The sequence below is a fragment of the Chenopodium album genome, chromosome 25 (assembly GCF_948465745.1).
Source record: "Chenopodium album chromosome 25, dcCheAlbu1.1, whole genome shotgun sequence".
NCBI lineage: Eukaryota > Viridiplantae > Streptophyta > Magnoliopsida > Caryophyllales > Amaranthaceae > Chenopodium > Chenopodium album.
In genome coordinates, this window is record NC_137858.1 from 19879729 (window position 1) to 19897969 (window position 18241).

Consider the following 18241-nt stretch of genomic DNA (forward strand, 5'->3'; position numbering starts at 1 on the left):
CTCAACCTAAGGTCAAGTTCTATGTTCGACTATGGTCAAGCTTTGGGTGTCAAAAGGGTACCATGGTTAAGAGTTTGGACGCGTTAGCAAGACAGCCTCCCTTAAGGGTGTATGCCAACGGGCGGCTCCGCGAGTTCGTGATGAAATCGAACTCGACTCCATGGTTTGGGTGGATTTAATATCGAATGAACCCTTATTGCCATGAGCGTTTTTGGGTTGATAGAGCTTAAATCCCCCTACGGTAAGACGTATGTAGAACACATACGGTTTTTCAGAAAAACCGAAGGAAGCTGACTATACGTGAGAAGAGTAAATAAGCCATCGGACTGATTTAAGGACTGCCGTGACACGGCAATGAGCACCGTGTCACGGTGCTGCCCACCGCCAGATGGTGAACTGCACCGTGACACGGCATATTCTGCCGTGACACAACAGTCAGAAAATCTGACTAGTGCCCTGTTTTTCTTCGTACGCAATCAAGTTTTTCAATTTTTCCTACGGGACAGATCTAAATGCGACGTTAAAACGCCTATGCTTATGCAAAAATGCCAAATTAATCAGAGGAATATTTTTCAAGAATCTTTCAAGTCTCATCTACTCATCTTAATTAAATACTGATCACTCAAATCGATAAATAACCAAGAATCCTCCCCAGTGGAGTCGCCAAATTGTAGGCGTCGTTTGAAGTGCGCCTACATCAAAGCATGATGTGAATATGCTTGGCACTCATAAGAAGTGGGAATTGACATATACGATTAGGGACAACGAATAGGGACAAGGAAATTAGGGAGCCACCAACAAGCTTTTAAGGAACTTGTAAACCGTTCACGGATCATAAAAGGCAACCACGATTAAAGGGACAACGAAGGCAACAACGATTGACCCGTGAAGGTTACACCCCATTCATAATCCATGAGATTACTAACTCCATATGGTTCGGAACCACTAAAGGAGGATCGGGGATGATGGTACGAAGTGAGTCATGGAGTCACATTCGTCCGTATTGGCCTCTACTCAATTCTTATAGTGAAAAGCATTCCTGCGATCTCAAAGGCATACAAATAATATTCAATTTGCTCCAAACTATTATTATGCTAAATTGGTTGAATATTAATGCACACATTATTCTAAAATATTGGTGATCACTTTGATTTAATAATAAGATTAAAGGAACCTAAACCGGTTGTCCAAATTATCTTATTAGGCGTTATATTCAATTACATATTCCCTTTAAACATGCAATATGGTGATCAATATAATAGAAATCAACATTAATATTGGAAGCAATTTAACAATAAATCCAACAATATAAAAATCGTTAGAAAAATAATATAAATAAAAGGAACATGATTCCTTACTTTGATTTTGTTTGCTTGCTACTATAAAAACAATAAACGCGTTAGTAAATTCAAGGAAAATTAATAAAACAATAATTAAAATAGAATTAAATTAAATTAAAGAGAATTGATTTGGGGCCAAACCCACAAACAGTTCTACCTTTCACGCCGTGGTTTAAGGATAGAACCTCGGGTAAAGTACGGACTCCTTGGAGTGCTTAAGGAAGGTATTTTGAGAGAGAAGGGTAGGCTAGTGTTTAGGCTAGAGCATGGAAGAGAAAATGAGAGAGTTAATTGATGCCCCGTACATCAGAAATGAGGGGGTATTTATAGAAAAAAAATGTGCCGAGGGAACACACGGAACCCTAAAAAGATAAAAACCCTAAAAAAGTATATTGCAACACGGCAAAGTGTACCGTGACACGGAAAACTCCACCGTCAGACGGGAAATATTCTCGTGTCACGGTGTACTTTTGTGTGACGCGGGAAATAAATATGGTGAACGGGGAAGAAAACGCGTTAGGGTTTACGCGGAAAGGACACGAAAACCCCTCGTGTCATAGCAGTTTTCCTGTGTCACGGGAATTCTCACCGTCAGACGGGAGAGTTTCTCGTGACACGGGAATTTTTTGCCGTGACGCGAGACCTTTTTCGTCTGTTTTTCCGTCTAAATTCATTTTTTAACCCTAATTTCGTTCAGCATTTCAAGTGCCGATTGATAATTTCGGGCCATTTTCTGAATTTATTATTATTTGGGCTAAAATAAGAAATTAAGTAAAAAGAAATAAATAAAAGGTTTGGGCCAAAAATAATAAAACAATAAAATAAAAAAGAGGTTTGGGCTGAAATTAAAACTATGCTTTTACCAATCATCAAGACTAATCCATGGACTGTTCGAAAATACGAATTTAATCAAATACGATTTTTTTAAGCACTCTCGAGATTAAATGCTGAACCCGACCAATAGTGGCGATGAAAGGTTGTTCATCATCGGGTTTGGTTTTGGGGAGACATTTTTAGGTGTCTACAGTTTCGCTGGTAGTAAATATCAAAATTTCCTTCTCAATAAGCAATAATGAACGTTATGTCACAAGTAAAAGTACATTACAGTGACAATCAAATAACATGGACATATGTTATTTTCACTCTTTTTTGGTGGAAATATGTTCTTTTTACTCTAGATATATGTTCATTAGTTTTTAATTGTATGTTCTTTTCACTATAGCTATTTATTCATTACTTTTCTATTATTGTATGTTCTTTCCACTTTTTTTTAAAGATGATTTGTACGATGTGCATCATACAGGTACCTGTAGGAACCACACATTGGTTTTTTAGAGGTTTTTGGGGTTATTTGAGGTCATAATGTCTTATTGCGGCCAAAATTGACAAAAAATATTAGAAATGTCTTTTTGCGTACTAAAAAATAACTCGATTTATGTGATACACGCAAAATGAGGCATTTCGATAACAAGTTTTAGCACGAAAATCAATGAGATATTTTATTAAAAAAAATATGGGAACTAACAAATTTCTTTTACGAAAAGTATTAAGTACGTGGTGGTGAGTTTTTTATTTTTTTTCCATTTTTATGATGGTATTTTTAAGTAACAATTTTCTTATTTTTATGATCATGATGTTTTATGTTATACAAGATTGATATTTCGATTACACAACTACTAAGGTAATTATGGACAACCGGTTAGGATCTCATTAATTTTACTGTTAAATCAAGTGACCATAATATTTATCAAATTATACGTTCATTAAAATTCAACTTACTTAACTTAATTACTCCAGTGCAAATTGAATTTTTGTTTGCATGTCATTTGGGATTGAAATAATACATGTCGCAATAAAAAGCAAGTTGAGGCCAATACAGGTGAAATATGTCTTCTTGATGCAATTTAATACAGTCATCCCTAAATATGTTGATTTGGTTCAGCAGTGCAGCGCAACACGTTGTGTCACTTTGTGTGTGCGAAACGCCACACCAGTTTTTGGTATGTCGCTCTACATTGTTGTTTTTACGATTTTTGTTTACATCATTACTTTTGATCCCAAACGCGGATTAAGGCAAATAACACACCACTATAAAGCTGAACCTAATTAAATCCGGGTCAATAGCATTTCTATATTTTAAGATATGGTCAAAATATTGTATGAGTGTCGGTTATAGACCGAATTTAGTGTTTTGATCATATCTTTATCATTTCAAATCATAACTTGGCTTATGATACATCATTTGAAATCTTATTTCAAGAGTTATCCAGCTATGTAAGATTTACTTAATAATTATGAAGCAACAAAGTAAGAATTCTCTCAGTTTTTTTATCTCAATTAAGAAAAAAGGAAATAGGTTAAAATTTGTGGAATTTGGAGTTGGAAAACAATGTTTAGGCTATTTGAAAGGCTAAAATAGCTTGAATTTATAAGCAAAACTCAAGTGTTCGCCTGATCCAATAGGCAACCAAGACCAAATGGCAGTGAAAGGATTACTCATCATTGAGTTTTGGTTAGGGAGACATTTTTAGGTGTCTACATATACATGTTTAATTTATTAAGAACCATGAAATTAAATGTTAGATATGAATTGAGCAGTATGATTTAAATGATGTTGCATTAATTATCAAGGAAAAGATGTGTTATTATCTTTGTATAGATCATTTATATTTGGAAAAATTGGCTGCAACAACACCAACTTTGATAAAGGTGCGTGTAGTAGCACAATCTTTTAAGGGTGCGGTTTACAACACAAACTAAGTAATTGGTGCACGTATTAGCATAAAGACACTAATGAACTAAGGTTCCATGTAAAAAAGTGGAATCTTTATTATTTTATATAATTTTTTAAACATTATTAAAACTTATATGATTTTTCATAATGCATGACTAAATTAGCCTTGACTTCTATTTATTTTTTTCATTTAAGCATTTCTTATCCTCCACCATTTTATTAAGCGGATTCCTTAAAAAAAATATTGTGCTATTATTTTCCTTTGTTCACTTCTCCAATTACTTTTTCTAATATCGATCTCACATGATTGACTAGTTTCCTTTCCCTTTCCACTTAGTTAAATACTAAATTGATAAATAAAAAAAAAATCATTTAAATACCTTTATTCTATAAGATTTCAGAATACATAGGTAACTTTCTAATACCAAACCCCGGTCCTCAAAATGATTTTAAATACTTAATTCAAAAAATAATTTTAGAATTGGATTTTAGGATATGCCAAATTGATTTTCTTGTTTTTGATGTACAACACTTAAATTGTGGAGGTTGAGAGAGAATAATTTAAAAGGAAAAAATTTAATTATAATGGAAGAAAAACTAAGTCAATTATCACATGAGATGTAAAAAAAAGTAATTGAAAAAAACAAACGATAGAAAATAATGGCGAAAACTTTTTGAAATAATTCAATTTAAAGTTTACTTAATTACATGAGATGGAAAGTTAAGTAGAATGGAATCAAACAAAAATATAGTTAAATAAAAAAGCATTAAAAATATTTACGATTTCACTTTCATAAGAAATCTAAATTTCGCTCATGTCATTTACGTTGTTATGTGCAACCAAGTGCATAGTTTGTGATGTTGAGTGCACCCTCGAAAGGTTGTACTACTACACACACCTTTGTCATAATTGGTGTTGTTGCGGGCAATGTTTCCTTTATATTTCACAATAATGTTTAACTGGTTGACTCATAACATTACTTTATATCTATACACGAGTTACTAAAGAAAGGAACTATAATCTTTTATGTGTTTTATGCAGCATGTGCTTTTATGCACCAAAGTAACAATAGTGCAATTTATGCAGGTCCTAAACAAGGAAGATTATTCATAAAATATTATTGATGCTCACTAATTATTCAAAATATAAACTGAAAATTATTTATTATTCGTCGTTTGCTTTGCATGTGTGAGTAATTATTAAATGTATAGTCGCGTAAAGTATAAAAGGATACAAACAGAAATTCTTAAAACATATATTCCTTGAGTTCACATATGGAGAAAGTTATAGGGTTTTTATATTTATCCATGACTTCTACATGGGATATAAAACGTTGTACTCTCTTAATTTTATTTATTAAATAATGCACTAGAAACCATCACTTTATAAGTGAAATTATACTTTTGCACTAGTGGTCTTTCTAAGAGCTAAGTAAAGCAAGACAACTCATTCGATGCATATTTCAAAATCAAAGGTTACTCTTACACTTTGTTTGGATGGAAGAATATGAAAGGAAAAGAATGGAAGAGAAAGGGAGGGGAGCAAATTCTCTTGTTTGGGTAAAAGATTGGAGGAAGGAAGGAAAAGGAGAGGGAGGGATCCGTTTTCCCTCTCCCTTTAATAAACATAATGTTAATAAAATACAAAAATTCTGTAAAAGAAATCTAACTTTAAAAAAATAGGAAGAGTTTACTCTGTCCTTAGGAAAATATTAGTTCTTCCATTTAATGTTGTAGGGGATAACTATGCTAATTTACCCCTATAATTCTCCTACTACTTAGAATGAAAACACATCATAATTTTCCATTCTTCATGGACATGAAATTTGTGGAAACGCTGAACGAGAAAGAAGAAGATAAAAACTGAATTTTGACACTGCCAAAAAAATCAATTTGTAGAGATCAATATGACAATTAGTTTTATCACAAAATAACTGTCATACAATTTTATCCGAAAATATCAATTTAATTAATTAAAAAAATAAATTATTAAATTAACATGGCCGGCAATGTTAAACTGCTTAACTAAGCGCTCGTTTGCCACGTGCTAGTCTATGATTAGTAAATATTTTGATAAGTATACTACCAATCATCAACCAATGTAGCCATAACCAAAGCCCAATCAAGGCCCAAACCAATTATACATGGCACAATCAAGTTAATAAAGATATCCAACAAATCTTAATCTTTCCATGTGGGAAAATATTTTCACTCTAACACATAATTCCTCTAAAATTAGAGAGATTTGAAGGGAAAATGGAATTCACCTCCCCCTCCCTTTCTTTCCCCTTCCCTTCCTCCTAGTTCTCTCCCCTTCCTTTCCTTCAATATTTGTTATTTTAACAAAGCGTTAAGGCTACGTAAGCCAATTAATCATCATGTTGTTTCCTCATATGTTACTTCCTCTTTCTTCTCTCCATTCTATTAGGCATTGGAATTTTGAGATGGAAGTGTGGCCGGGCGTTGCGAGTGTTTGCCTACACAACAACCCATTAACATGGTTAAGAAGTCCTAGCACGGTGTTCAGCCAGCTAGGCCTCAACCCCATACATCTCACCTTAAAAGTCAAGCTCCACCGCTGAAACCATCATCCAAGTAAGAGAGAGGAGAATCTCAGCCTTCCAAAATTCGATACGTCTTGAGTTTTGATCATGCATTTCCAATTCAACTCTAAAGTTGGTTACTAATATTGATGTCGAATGGACCATCGACTACAAATCTAAATTGTGATTAGTAGAGATAGGAATTGTACTCTTTTAAACAAATATTCATCATCAACATTATCCACCATTTTCTAATTTCGTCCTTGAAGATATGGTGCTGACATTGGAGAAGGTAGATGATGTATTGATGTTGACAGTAGATATGGAAGAAAAATATGGTGGATGATGTTGACGAGGTAGATGGTGGTCAGAGACGATGGCATGTTGTATTAGTCATGAGCTGGTTAATGGTGATCGATCATAATGTTCTCAAATCCCAAATAATAAAGGAAAACAAAGGTTAACCATCATTAATAGTACTATGCTGCATTGTATAATGGTATATATACATTTTCCCCCTTAATGTGATTTAATAATAATAATAACTAAGCAAGCAAGAAGCAACTAAAGCAACAGAAAGTGATGATCTGGAAACATACAGATTTTCAATTTTGCATAGTTGCATACGGATCCTACAGGCATATGTACATGAGGTGAAATTCGTGTGGAACTGCTGCATTAGTGGAAACCAAACATCTAACAGCTCGCTATACAAACCACAAAAATTCAATGCTCTTCTACGGTTTCTTCCTTTCTCCATGGCAATCTAGGAATTGACACACCACTTTCATATCCGCTACTGTCTCCTGATTCAATTACTCGATTATTCATCATCCTACCTCTTGCGGTACTATGACCGGATATTCCATGATCTCGTGAAGTTCTACGGTCCTGTATCAAACATATGAAGAATACACTATCATGCTAGCTTAATAAGATAAAAATTCCTAGTAGTGTATACAGTAAAGGAAATGATGAAAATCTGAGAGCAAAATCTTTGATGATAATTAGAGGAAACATATAGCTATCTATTCGAGAATTCAGGTAGGGTATGATTCAGCTCAATCCAGCCTCTAGGTCAGGTTCAGCTTTAGGTCAAGTCAATTCATTTATTCATATGAGGGCTGGTTGGATTCGGTGCAAGACAAATTTAGGTGCGATTCAATTTGGGGTCCAGGTGTGTTGAGTCAGGCTTGGGGCAGAATTAAGGCATATAAATTCAGGTTTGAGTTTCATTTGGGTAAGACCCTGACACAATTATTTGGTCAAATAAACTTCAAGTCGGGTTATTGTTGGGCTTGGATCAAATTTGGGTAGGAACAATATCACATCGAGTCAAGTTTAGGTAGGATCAGTATCATGTGGGGTCAAGTTGAACCTATATAATTATGCAATCCATATATCAACCAAGTATTATTAATTAACATGCTCTTAAACCTATAAAATTTCGAACACGAGATATAAGATTTGAACTAAAGGTATTAGTATGTTGCTAATCCAAATATGAAACATACTTAAGTAAAGAAATTAACCAAATTCAACTTCAGTTACTTGCTATTCAAAAAAAAAAGAAAAAAAAAAAGGGTAAGGTAAACTTTAGTTGAACTTATTTCTTGTTTTGGGTTGGGTTAAAACTTAAAATAGGTCTAGTTGGTTTGAGTCGGGTTAATAGAGGGTCGGAGGATAAATTTGGGTTACGAGTGACCATTGGTCAAGAATTAGCGGTGTAGAGTTATAACCAGTTTTAGATTTTAATCAGGTTGGGTCCTGTTTAGGCTCATACTGTAGTTGATCATTGTTAGGTCTGGTCCTAATCAGGTTTAGAATGTTGTTGGGTCAGGTAAAATTAGTTGTTGATTAATATTAGGTTGGGTACAAGTTTGGGTTTAGATCATAGTATCAGGTCAAATTGGCTGTCAGTTAATATCAATTTGGGTTTCGTTCAGCTAGCTCACTAGTTTTACCCATTATTTTGATACATGCAGACTCAGGAATAACTCTACTAACAATATGACAAGGTAAGGGACTGCAAACTCACTTCACGGAAAGGAAGCTCTTCAGCTTCCAGCATGTGCACTATATGACCCATCTTCGGACGCTTTTGAGCGTTTGGGTCTACACAACGTAAAGATACCAGCAGGACACGCTTCAATGCTCTTGAAGAAGGCTTCTCTGGTAATTTTGGATCCAACACACCCTCTGCATTTCGGTTTGAAACCATCTGCTTAAGCCAATCAACTAGGTTCACCTATAAGTTCAGCCAAAAACTTAGTGACTAATAAACAATGAAGCAGGTTGCTCTGAACCAACACAGAGCATCTACACATATGCAGGGTTATTAAAATAATTAATTTTAGAAAGATCTGAAGAAAATAATGTGGACATCTTGAGGAATCCTAAAATTATTGCCAATGCAATCAGTTATAGCATGTTTGAAAAAATATATTACTAACCTCTCCCGGCGGCCGGCTATAATCCACAGGGTTTCTCCCAGATATTAGCTCCATTAGAAGAATGCCAAAGCTATACACATCACTTCTTTCATTCAACATACCTGTACTAGCGTATTCTGGAGCAACATAGCTACAAAAAATATCGAAATTTGGTTACTCCTTATTTTTAATGAATTAACATGGATGACTGAAGTGACCGACAAGTTTAATTTACACTTCCTAATATAAGAAATTAAGAACTAACCCGAAAGTCCCCATCACACGCGTTGTCACATAATTCCGTTCCGATCCCAGGAGCTTTGCTAGGCCAAAATCAGACACTTTTGGGTTCCATTGTTTATCAAGCAATATGTTACTTGACTTAATGTCCCGGTGAACAACTTTAGGCTCAAGGCCCTCATGCAAGTAAGTCAATCTACAGTCATTCATTAGTTTCTGATCAAAATCAGCAGGAGATAAAAGCACAGCTTTCTGAGCAATATTGACAGCACACTTACTTACCCTTTGGCTGTCCCAATCAGAACATTCATGCGAGCTTCCCATGTAAGAGGACTGAAAGGTCCCACATCTCCATGAAGCCATTGCTCCAAGTTTCCATTGTCTACATACTCGTATACGAGAATCCTATACAAAAAACAGCCACAAAATATTACATTAATCATCATAGTACTTGGATAAACTAAATTTTACAGAAATGATATCGGTGCATGAGGCAAAAAGGCTCGACTAAACTATGCATTAGGACATTAGGTTAATAAAAATCTGATCCGATGACTTATAACACACAATACGTGACCATAATATATGCACCTATGAGCTCCTTCAGCACAATAACCCAGCAATCTGACTAAATTCTTGTGACGAACACGTCCAATTGCTTCCACCTCAACTTTGAATTCCCTCTCTGCTTGACCTCTGAAAGAAACGCCAATGGGAGAGAGTCTCAAGATTAAAAAGAATTGCAGTACTGTATATTAATTATATTAAAATAAAAATAAAAATAAAAATAAAAATAAAAATAAAAATAAAAATAAAAATAAAAATAAAAATAAAATAAATAAATAAAGAGTAGATACATGATTTAACATACATTATACTAGCTCTAAACTGTTAATTGACAAATAATCATCCAAAGTAACTACAAATCTATATGGAAATAAAGGGTTTACAATATACTCGTGTCAACTTATTTTATAATGATCTATATGCATTATCCGGTGGAATCTTGTGCAGTGTTAAGTCATATAAAATAATAATATTAAACAAGTCTGCTTATGTTTGACAAAATACATAATTAACAAACAAGACCCTAACCAAATAAGGAAATAACATAACATACCACTAATTTGTAATACAAAAACATTTGAGTGCATCGGGTGTACATCAATTTTACTGTAGAATGTCTAGTTTTGGAATAACTTATAGCCGGTTTAGGTAAATATATAAACTACTTTGGGAGTTTGGGTAGTCTTAACATTTATACCTTTTTCTTTTTCTAATTTATTTTTTATTTTTTTACATTAAAAGGTTGGGGCATCAATTGAATTGCATCAAGGGTCTACATCAAGCCTCTTTCTTTTTACAATGGTTCTAATGAAGTAACTAGAGCAGATCAAGATGAAGTTCCATGGTCTATGTTGTTCGTAGATGATATCGTTTTGGTGGATGAAACTAAAGATGGGGTTAATGCCAAGTAGGAGCAATGGAGGCAAAGGTTGGAATCTAGAGGGTTTAAGCTATGTCGGAGTAAGACTGAATATTTGGTATGTCGCTTTAATACTCAGATGGGGTCAAGCAATCTTAGTTTTAAGAGGCGCAAGGCGCACCGAGGCGCACTATGTCCCCGGAGCCTAGGCGCAAGGCGCAAGGCGAAGGCGCACGCCTTGAGGTGGTGAGGCGCACTAAATTTTCTAAAACTTTCATTTTTGAAAACTAGATCATATATAATATTCAAAATAACATATAATCATATTATAAATGCATAAATGACATAATAAAGCATAGTTCATATTAAAAAAGACGGTAATAGTCTAAAACATGACATAATGAAAAGAAAAGAGGGTAAGAAATGCAAACTTGGTCCTCCAAGCTCTTCTTTTTTTGCCCTAAGCCCCTAAGTACTAGAATAATCCTAATAACCTAATCCAAATCATACTCATCACCCTCATTATACTCATTGTCATCCTAAATTGTGCCTTTTTCATCATAAATTGTTGGATTTCTTCCCTCACCGCTTGTGGACATGCATTGCACTTTCTGGCATTGCGAAAACCTCCAACCAAGTGTTTCTTCATACGATAGACCCCTCCCTTAAACGTTCCATTACAAAACTTACATGTCCAATTGTTATGATGGTTAGGATCCGGTGTTGCATATTTCCTTGCCGGATCCATAGTATCCGACCCCGATGATGTATTTCCATCCATCAATAATCTGAAAATATGTGCAATATACTCATACTGTAAGTAATAATACGCACACATAAGCTACTGACATAAGTAGCTTTTAAGTACTAAGCTACTGACATTATAAGCAAATAATTACTCAGATTATTGAAGAAAAGAAAAGACTTTTAAACTTTGACATCAAAAATATTGAAGAAAAGAAGAATAGAAAGAAAAGAGGGAGAAAAATAAACGTGAAACAGAGAAGAAGTGCAGAAGAACAGTAAAAAGAAGAGGGAAAAAAGAAAGGAAAAAAAAAAGAGAGAAGGAAAAAGAAGAGAAACTTACCGGTGATAGGTGGCGGCAGAAGCTCCGGCAGATCGCTGGCGAGTGGAGATGGCAGCCAAGGTAGGGTTTGCTTCTCAAGTTCTCTGACTTCTCTCTCTTCTTTCAAATGTCGATCTAATTCCCTTCTTCTATCTTCTTTTACTTTCTATTTTTTATTTTAATTATTATTTCTATCTTCTTCTATAAGTTTCTATCTTCTTCTTCTATATATCACGTGACCTTTTTTTTTTTTTTTGAATTTTAAAACTGACTTGCGCCTCAAGTCATTAAAGCGCGCCTTAGCTGCGCCTTGCGCCTGGCAAAAAAGCGCACAAAAGCGCGCCTTTGGAGTGCCTTCCAGGGGACCCTGTGCCTCGCCTGGAAAAAGCCCACAAACTGGCGCCTAGCTGCGCCTTGCGCCTAGGCGCGCCTCAGGCGCGCTTTTTTAAACTAAGCAAGCAATGAAGTGGTGAGTTTGGATGGAAAGGATTTGACGATGAGTGAATATTTTAAGTATCTTGGGTCGATCATCCAGAAGAATCCCATGGCCGCTCTCCATTTAAGAATGGTGACATTGATCAAGACGTGGCCCAAAGGATTAAGTCGGGGTGACTTAAATGGAGAGCGGCCACGGGAGTGTTATGTGACCAAAGCACTCCTTTACAATCGAAGGGAAAATTCTACTTCCATAAGGCTAGTGTTGCTCTCTATGGTACAGAATGTTGGCCTCTAGGAAGAAGCTCATTAAAAAGATAGAGGTTATGGAAATGTGCATGTTAAGGTGGATGTGTGGAAACACTCTAAGAGATAGAATCAGAAATGAGGTTATTCGCAAGAACGTAGGTGTGCAGGCATCGCAGATAAACTAAGGGAAAATTGCCGAAGACAGAGACCCGAGGCCCGAGGGTGCACCGGTTCGAAGAGTGGAAGAGTGGGACCATGGAGGGGTTAAACGAGGGAGAGGGAGACCGAAAATTACTTGGTTGGAAGGAGTTAGGAAAGATATGAACTATATGGATTTGAATGAGATAAAGCATTGGATCGTAAGGGATGGAGGAGGAAGATTTATGTCGATGACTACAAGGAATAATCAAATTTAGTTCATATAGCCGACCCCACTTATGGGATTAAGGCGTTGATTGATTGATTAAAAGGTGGGGCATTTGGATTTTGGAAGAGTTGGTATTATCTCTGTTCACCGAAGTGTTTAGGAGGGATGGGGTATCGGGATATGGAGGTCTTCAATTTGGCTCTATTGGGAAGGCAGGCCTGGAGGCTTTTGTCAGCTCCTTGACTCCTTCTTCCTTGTAAGCTCGCGGTTTTCAGGCTAAGTACTATCCAAGGTCTGATTTCTTGGAGTCATCCTTGGGGCCGGTTAGTAGTCATTCCTGACGTGGGATATGGACTGCGAAAGCACTGCTAAAAGAGGGCTTGATTTGGAGAGTGGGTACTGGTGACAACATAAGTATATGGGTAGATCCCTGGGTAGCAGATGAGAACGAGAAATTCATCACTTCTGCCAGAATTGAGCATTTAGAGAAGGTCTGTGAAATGATGGGTTGAAGGAAAAGGGGAATGGAATTATGACAATATACAGCAGAACTTCAATGAGCGTAATTCAAGGTGTATATTATCAATCCCGGTTAGTGAGAGGCAGCCAAGGGATGTTCTTACATGGCCTTTCTCCAATGATGGTCTCTATTAGGTGAAATCAGCATACGTGCTTGGTAAATCATGCAACTTGGAAGCCTTTCATCAGGCTTGGGTGGATATTTGGAAGCTGAAGGTCACTCCTAAGGCCCATCACTTCACCTGGAGAGTATGCACAAACACTTTGCCTGTGCGTACTTTACTGAAATACAGACATATGACTGAAGAAGCCTGCTGTCCGTGGTGTCCTGATGAAGATGAAACTGTTAGTCATGCTCTTTTCTTGTGCAGAAGTTTTCGGTATCTGTGCGTTAAATGTGGGTGCGAGGTAATGCTCAAAGACTGTGATACTCTCTCCTTCAAGGACCTTGTGGTTAATTGGAAAGCCACAGATGAGAAGGTGAAGCAGAAGGGCGTTTTGTTTATGTGGAACATTTGGAACCATCGAAATGACATGATTTGTAACAGAAGGGACACACCGCATAAAATCATTGTGGATCGAGTTAACCGTCTGACTGGGGACTTCAATAAATATAGCAGCAAGATCTATGGCTCGAGGATGGGGAAGACAGACAGCAGTCCTAAAATTTGTCAGCCACAACCCCCTGGGATCGTGAAGGTCAACTGTGATGCTGTAGCAGGTGGAGGTGGGGGTGGATAAGGCTGGGTGGACAGGAAAAAAAGGGGAGACGTGATTTCTGCTGCTGCAAGGCAGACTCGGGGGCTGGTTTGATCCCAAAATTGTTGAATGCAAGGCTTTGGTGTGGGCTGTTCAGTTGGCTAAGAGGTTCAGGCTCAAATTCATGTCCGAGACAGATTGCAAGTCAGTGGTTACTAAACTCTCTAAAGGAACCTTCTTTCTCTCTGATTTAGATTCTATCTTGGTTCAATTTTGTTGCATGGTCTCATGTAAAGCGAGAAGAAAATTTTGTTGCTCACCATCTAGTAGGATCGTTCCATTTGGTGATGAGCAAGTATGGGTTAATTATAGTCCACACATTCTTATGGACAAAAGTTTGATCGATTAATATAAACTCGCTTTTGTGATTACAAAAAAAAATAAAAATAATACAAGTTGGTAATTTTTTATTTACTAGGGGAGCCTATGCACGCGTTGCGTGCGATATATTCGATGTTTATGGTCGAGTTGTAATAGACTAATAGCTTGTCATGACACCAAAAATTTGCCGGCTAGGCTTTTGAATGCATAAACTAAGAAATAAATTGTTGACAGCTATATCCTTGCGTCGGTACGGGAATGTAACACTTGAAAATATATATACACTATTCACTTTTTAGTTGTAAGCTTTTTATGGTGCAATATGGCTTTTGTTGTGAATTATAATATACATCATACGTCACTTTTAGTTGCAACGCTTGAAAATATATATATATATATATATTTTTCTTTTCTTTTTTTTTTTTAAAAAAATTGATCTTTATTTTTTTTTGCCTTTTTTGTTGGGCATAATATTCATGTGGGATTTTATTAGGTTCATCTCGATTTTTATATATGTTTTAAATATTTAATCTTTAGAGTTTTTAACATGTCTATAATCTGAGATACAAAAGATTGAAATTATGTATTGACAAGCGTGAAAGTTAAAATGTTACAGCTAAAAGCTAACGGATAAAGTTTCAAAAAAAAATGTTTAATTAGGAGATGAGGTAATTAAATTCGGTGGGTTTGTGTGTGTGTTTTTTTTTCTTGTTTCATTTTAATGAAAATATTAACAAAGTGGTTTATATCCAACCTATTCCCCCACCCCTTGAAGAGAACTATTATCAGGTTAAATAGGTTTGCCTTCTAACATTAGATAGAAGAAAAATAACTTTAAGCGTTGGAAGGGAAGGAAGACTAAAGAAGCTAAGAGAAATATATAAGGGAAGCATAATAGTTAATATGACATAAATGGGTATATGGGTAAATAAGCATTTTTAGGGGTAAAAAAGTCATCACACTATTCATAAGAGTTCTTTTGTACTTTTTATAAGGTAGGGATAAGGTAGGGATACAGGGTAAATTATATTCATTTTAGAGTAACTTCAGACCTCCGCACAATATATATTGTACACCTATTCATGTTTAAAGTTTGTCTTTCCAAATTTATACTTCGTATGTTATATATGCACCAAACCAAAATGTAGGGACTGACATTAAACCTATGCTTTACAGTGAAGTAGATTCTAAGAAGACCCACAAGAAAGTAACAACATCACAATTCTGCTGCCGTACATCATTCTATTACCTGATATTGCAACCCAACAACATAACATAAAAGCATGTGTCAAATACTCAAATCCCACAAGCTATTTTTGTAATGAACAAGGAGGCCATTTCTTAATAGTAAACCATGACCACAAACAAAGAGAAGACAAATTAACATCAATATAAACGTATCAGTTGATGATATAATATTTTTTTTCTTGTCTCCAATTCTTAAATCAAACAAGGTTCCAGACGCGACTACCATAAATTTTGTGCGGTATTAAGAGAACTCGAACATGTGACTAACTAATTCAAAAGACCAACAACTCAAAATCCCTTATAAAATAGTCACAATTTATGATAATGTAGACAAGATTCGATCTCTATATAAGGTACCATCTTAAGAGTTCAACCAACTAAATTAATTGGCATACATCATGTACAATCAAACTAACCAAATACTGCAACACTATCTCATAATAATTTATTGCGATAGCTTGAATTAAATAATGTGAGATGTTGTTACCCAAGACTTATTCCCAATGATTGTACTATTCTAAATTTCTAACCATATGAATCTCCTATTCCATATACATAAACAAAGACATCATAAAATGCCAAAAAAAAAAGGACAAATTTTTTTTTTATTATTTCTTAAACAAAATAAATAAATGGAGAGAAGTTAAACCTGTTATTGAGCAAATTTTTGACAGCCACATGAGTATTATCATCCAAAATACCATGATAAACAATACCATAACCACCTTCACCAATCACATTCTCATCAGCAAAATCATTAGTAGATTCCTCCAACTCTCTCAATGTATACCAATGACCCCAACCCAAATGCGAAACCTCCGGACCCGATAACCCATTTTGCTCCCCACTCCCATACACCGATGACCCGCCACCTCGGTCCGGGTATGATATTCTGTGATCCTTCCCAATTTCAATGTGAATTCTTTGATGCCCAATTGGACCCTCCTCAATCTGTGAACGCACCACCAACCTTTGGTTCGAGTTCGACCCACCAGACTCCGACGCAGGGTCTGGCAATGCAGCTCGTGCTGGGTTTTCCACCTGAATTTCGGTTATCTCTTTGGATATGCTTGGAATTGTGGGTTTGTAATTGACATTTTTACTGTTGCTGTTGCTTCTGATTACATTAATTTGGGCGTTTTTTAGTTTATTGTTGTTGCGCCTTGAGAAGAACCAAAGAGATACAAAGAAGAGAAAGAGGACAATTCCAGCTCCAACACAAATGCCTAACACAACCCATAATCTTAACCCGAAAATTGATGTTTTTTTGGAAAGTTCATTGTTTAGAAAAGAAGTCATTATTGTTTACTAAGCTTCACAAAGTAACTTAACTTTTTATTAGAGTTTTTTTTTATTTTTTTTGTAATATTGCATGTTTAATGGAGGATCAAAGTGTAGTAAGAAAGAGGACGGAGAATCATAGGAAGTTAAATGTAGTGAGAAAGTGGAGTGGAGTGGAGGAATTCAGTAAACAAACAGAGAAGAGTGCAAAATTTGGGGTTGAGTAGAGAGAGAGAGAGTGGGAGTAGTAGCTGGTTTGATGGGACAGATGAAGTTAAAGATACCTCCACTTTGTTTCGTCTTTTTTTTTTTTTTTTTTTTTTAATTTTTGTGTTGTCCCACTAAAATTGCGCTCCTAGTATAGAAACGGGCTGACCACGGATTCATATAGTGTCATGTGTACTCATGCTAATAAATTTCTACTCCCTTTATTTTTAAATACTTGCTCCATTTCTACATGCGCGGAGTTTTAGGAGAAATTGGAGGAAATAATAAAATAAGGAAGTAGTGGGGTTGGTGGAAAACTTAAAGAATGTAAAAGGCAAAAGTAGTAGAGAGAATTGGAAGAGAGAGAATATATGTTGGGTCCACCAAGTGAGAGAAATTAATTAAATATTGTAAGAGCTTTCTAAAAAAAGAAATGGAGCAAATATTTAAAAATGGCCGCAAATGGAAAGTGGAGCAAGTATTTAAAAACGGAGGGAGTAATATACATCAAAATGTAGATGTGTTGCTTATAAAGGAAAGATGATAAATGCACTCTTAGGTTGTGTACTCTTTTTGTTTGAAATTAAATGTATTGTTGAGATCGTATATAGTTTTGTTAGACTTTTGTTTTGTGTTGGCAAGATTGTTAGCATTGGCTATTTCTTAACCCGCATAGGTGGTGTGGCTCGCTATCGAAATATAATTGTTAAAACCACGAAAAACATTTAGACAATTAAACACTTTCTTCGAACGATTATCACAAAACTCCTTCGGTTGTGTCGTGGTTTAGGACTTATTGCCTTAGAAGCAAAATACATTGCCATCGGTGCGGGTTTTCTGGTGGTGATTGACCCCCAAGGTTTACACAACGAACTCCGTAATATGTGTACCGGAACTCAAAGGTTAGAATTGCTTAAGAACTGCTTAAATTTCAAAGAATATGTTTGTGTTTATGTTTAGGATTTATGAGTAACAAAAGAATAACAATGAGGATCATATTTCAATGCATTGAAAAAAGAAGCTCAAAACACACAAATCAGATGTCTCGAAACGATAGTGAGCCAACACATTGTT

At 35.6% G+C, this 18241-nt stretch overlaps 1 protein-coding gene across 1 annotated transcript; it reads right to left on the reverse strand.

Annotated features, from left to right (window-relative positions):
• Positions 1–7066: 7066 nt before the first annotated feature.
• Positions 7067–17240, reverse strand: LOC145614458 (putative serine/threonine-protein kinase At1g01540). The gene is made up of 7 exons (XM_081669514.1): positions 16329–17240; positions 9881–9985; positions 9572–9694; positions 9315–9485; positions 9071–9200; positions 8656–8865; positions 7067–7508 (listed from the first exon to the last, which is right to left on the reverse strand). Exons 1-7 carry the CDS (start codon positions 16976–16978, stop codon positions 7344–7346), a joined length of 1554 nt encoding a protein of 517 aa, XP_081525640.1. The 5' UTR covers positions 16979–17240; the 3' UTR covers positions 7067–7343.
• Between the last annotated feature and the right edge of the window lie 1001 nt (positions 17241–18241).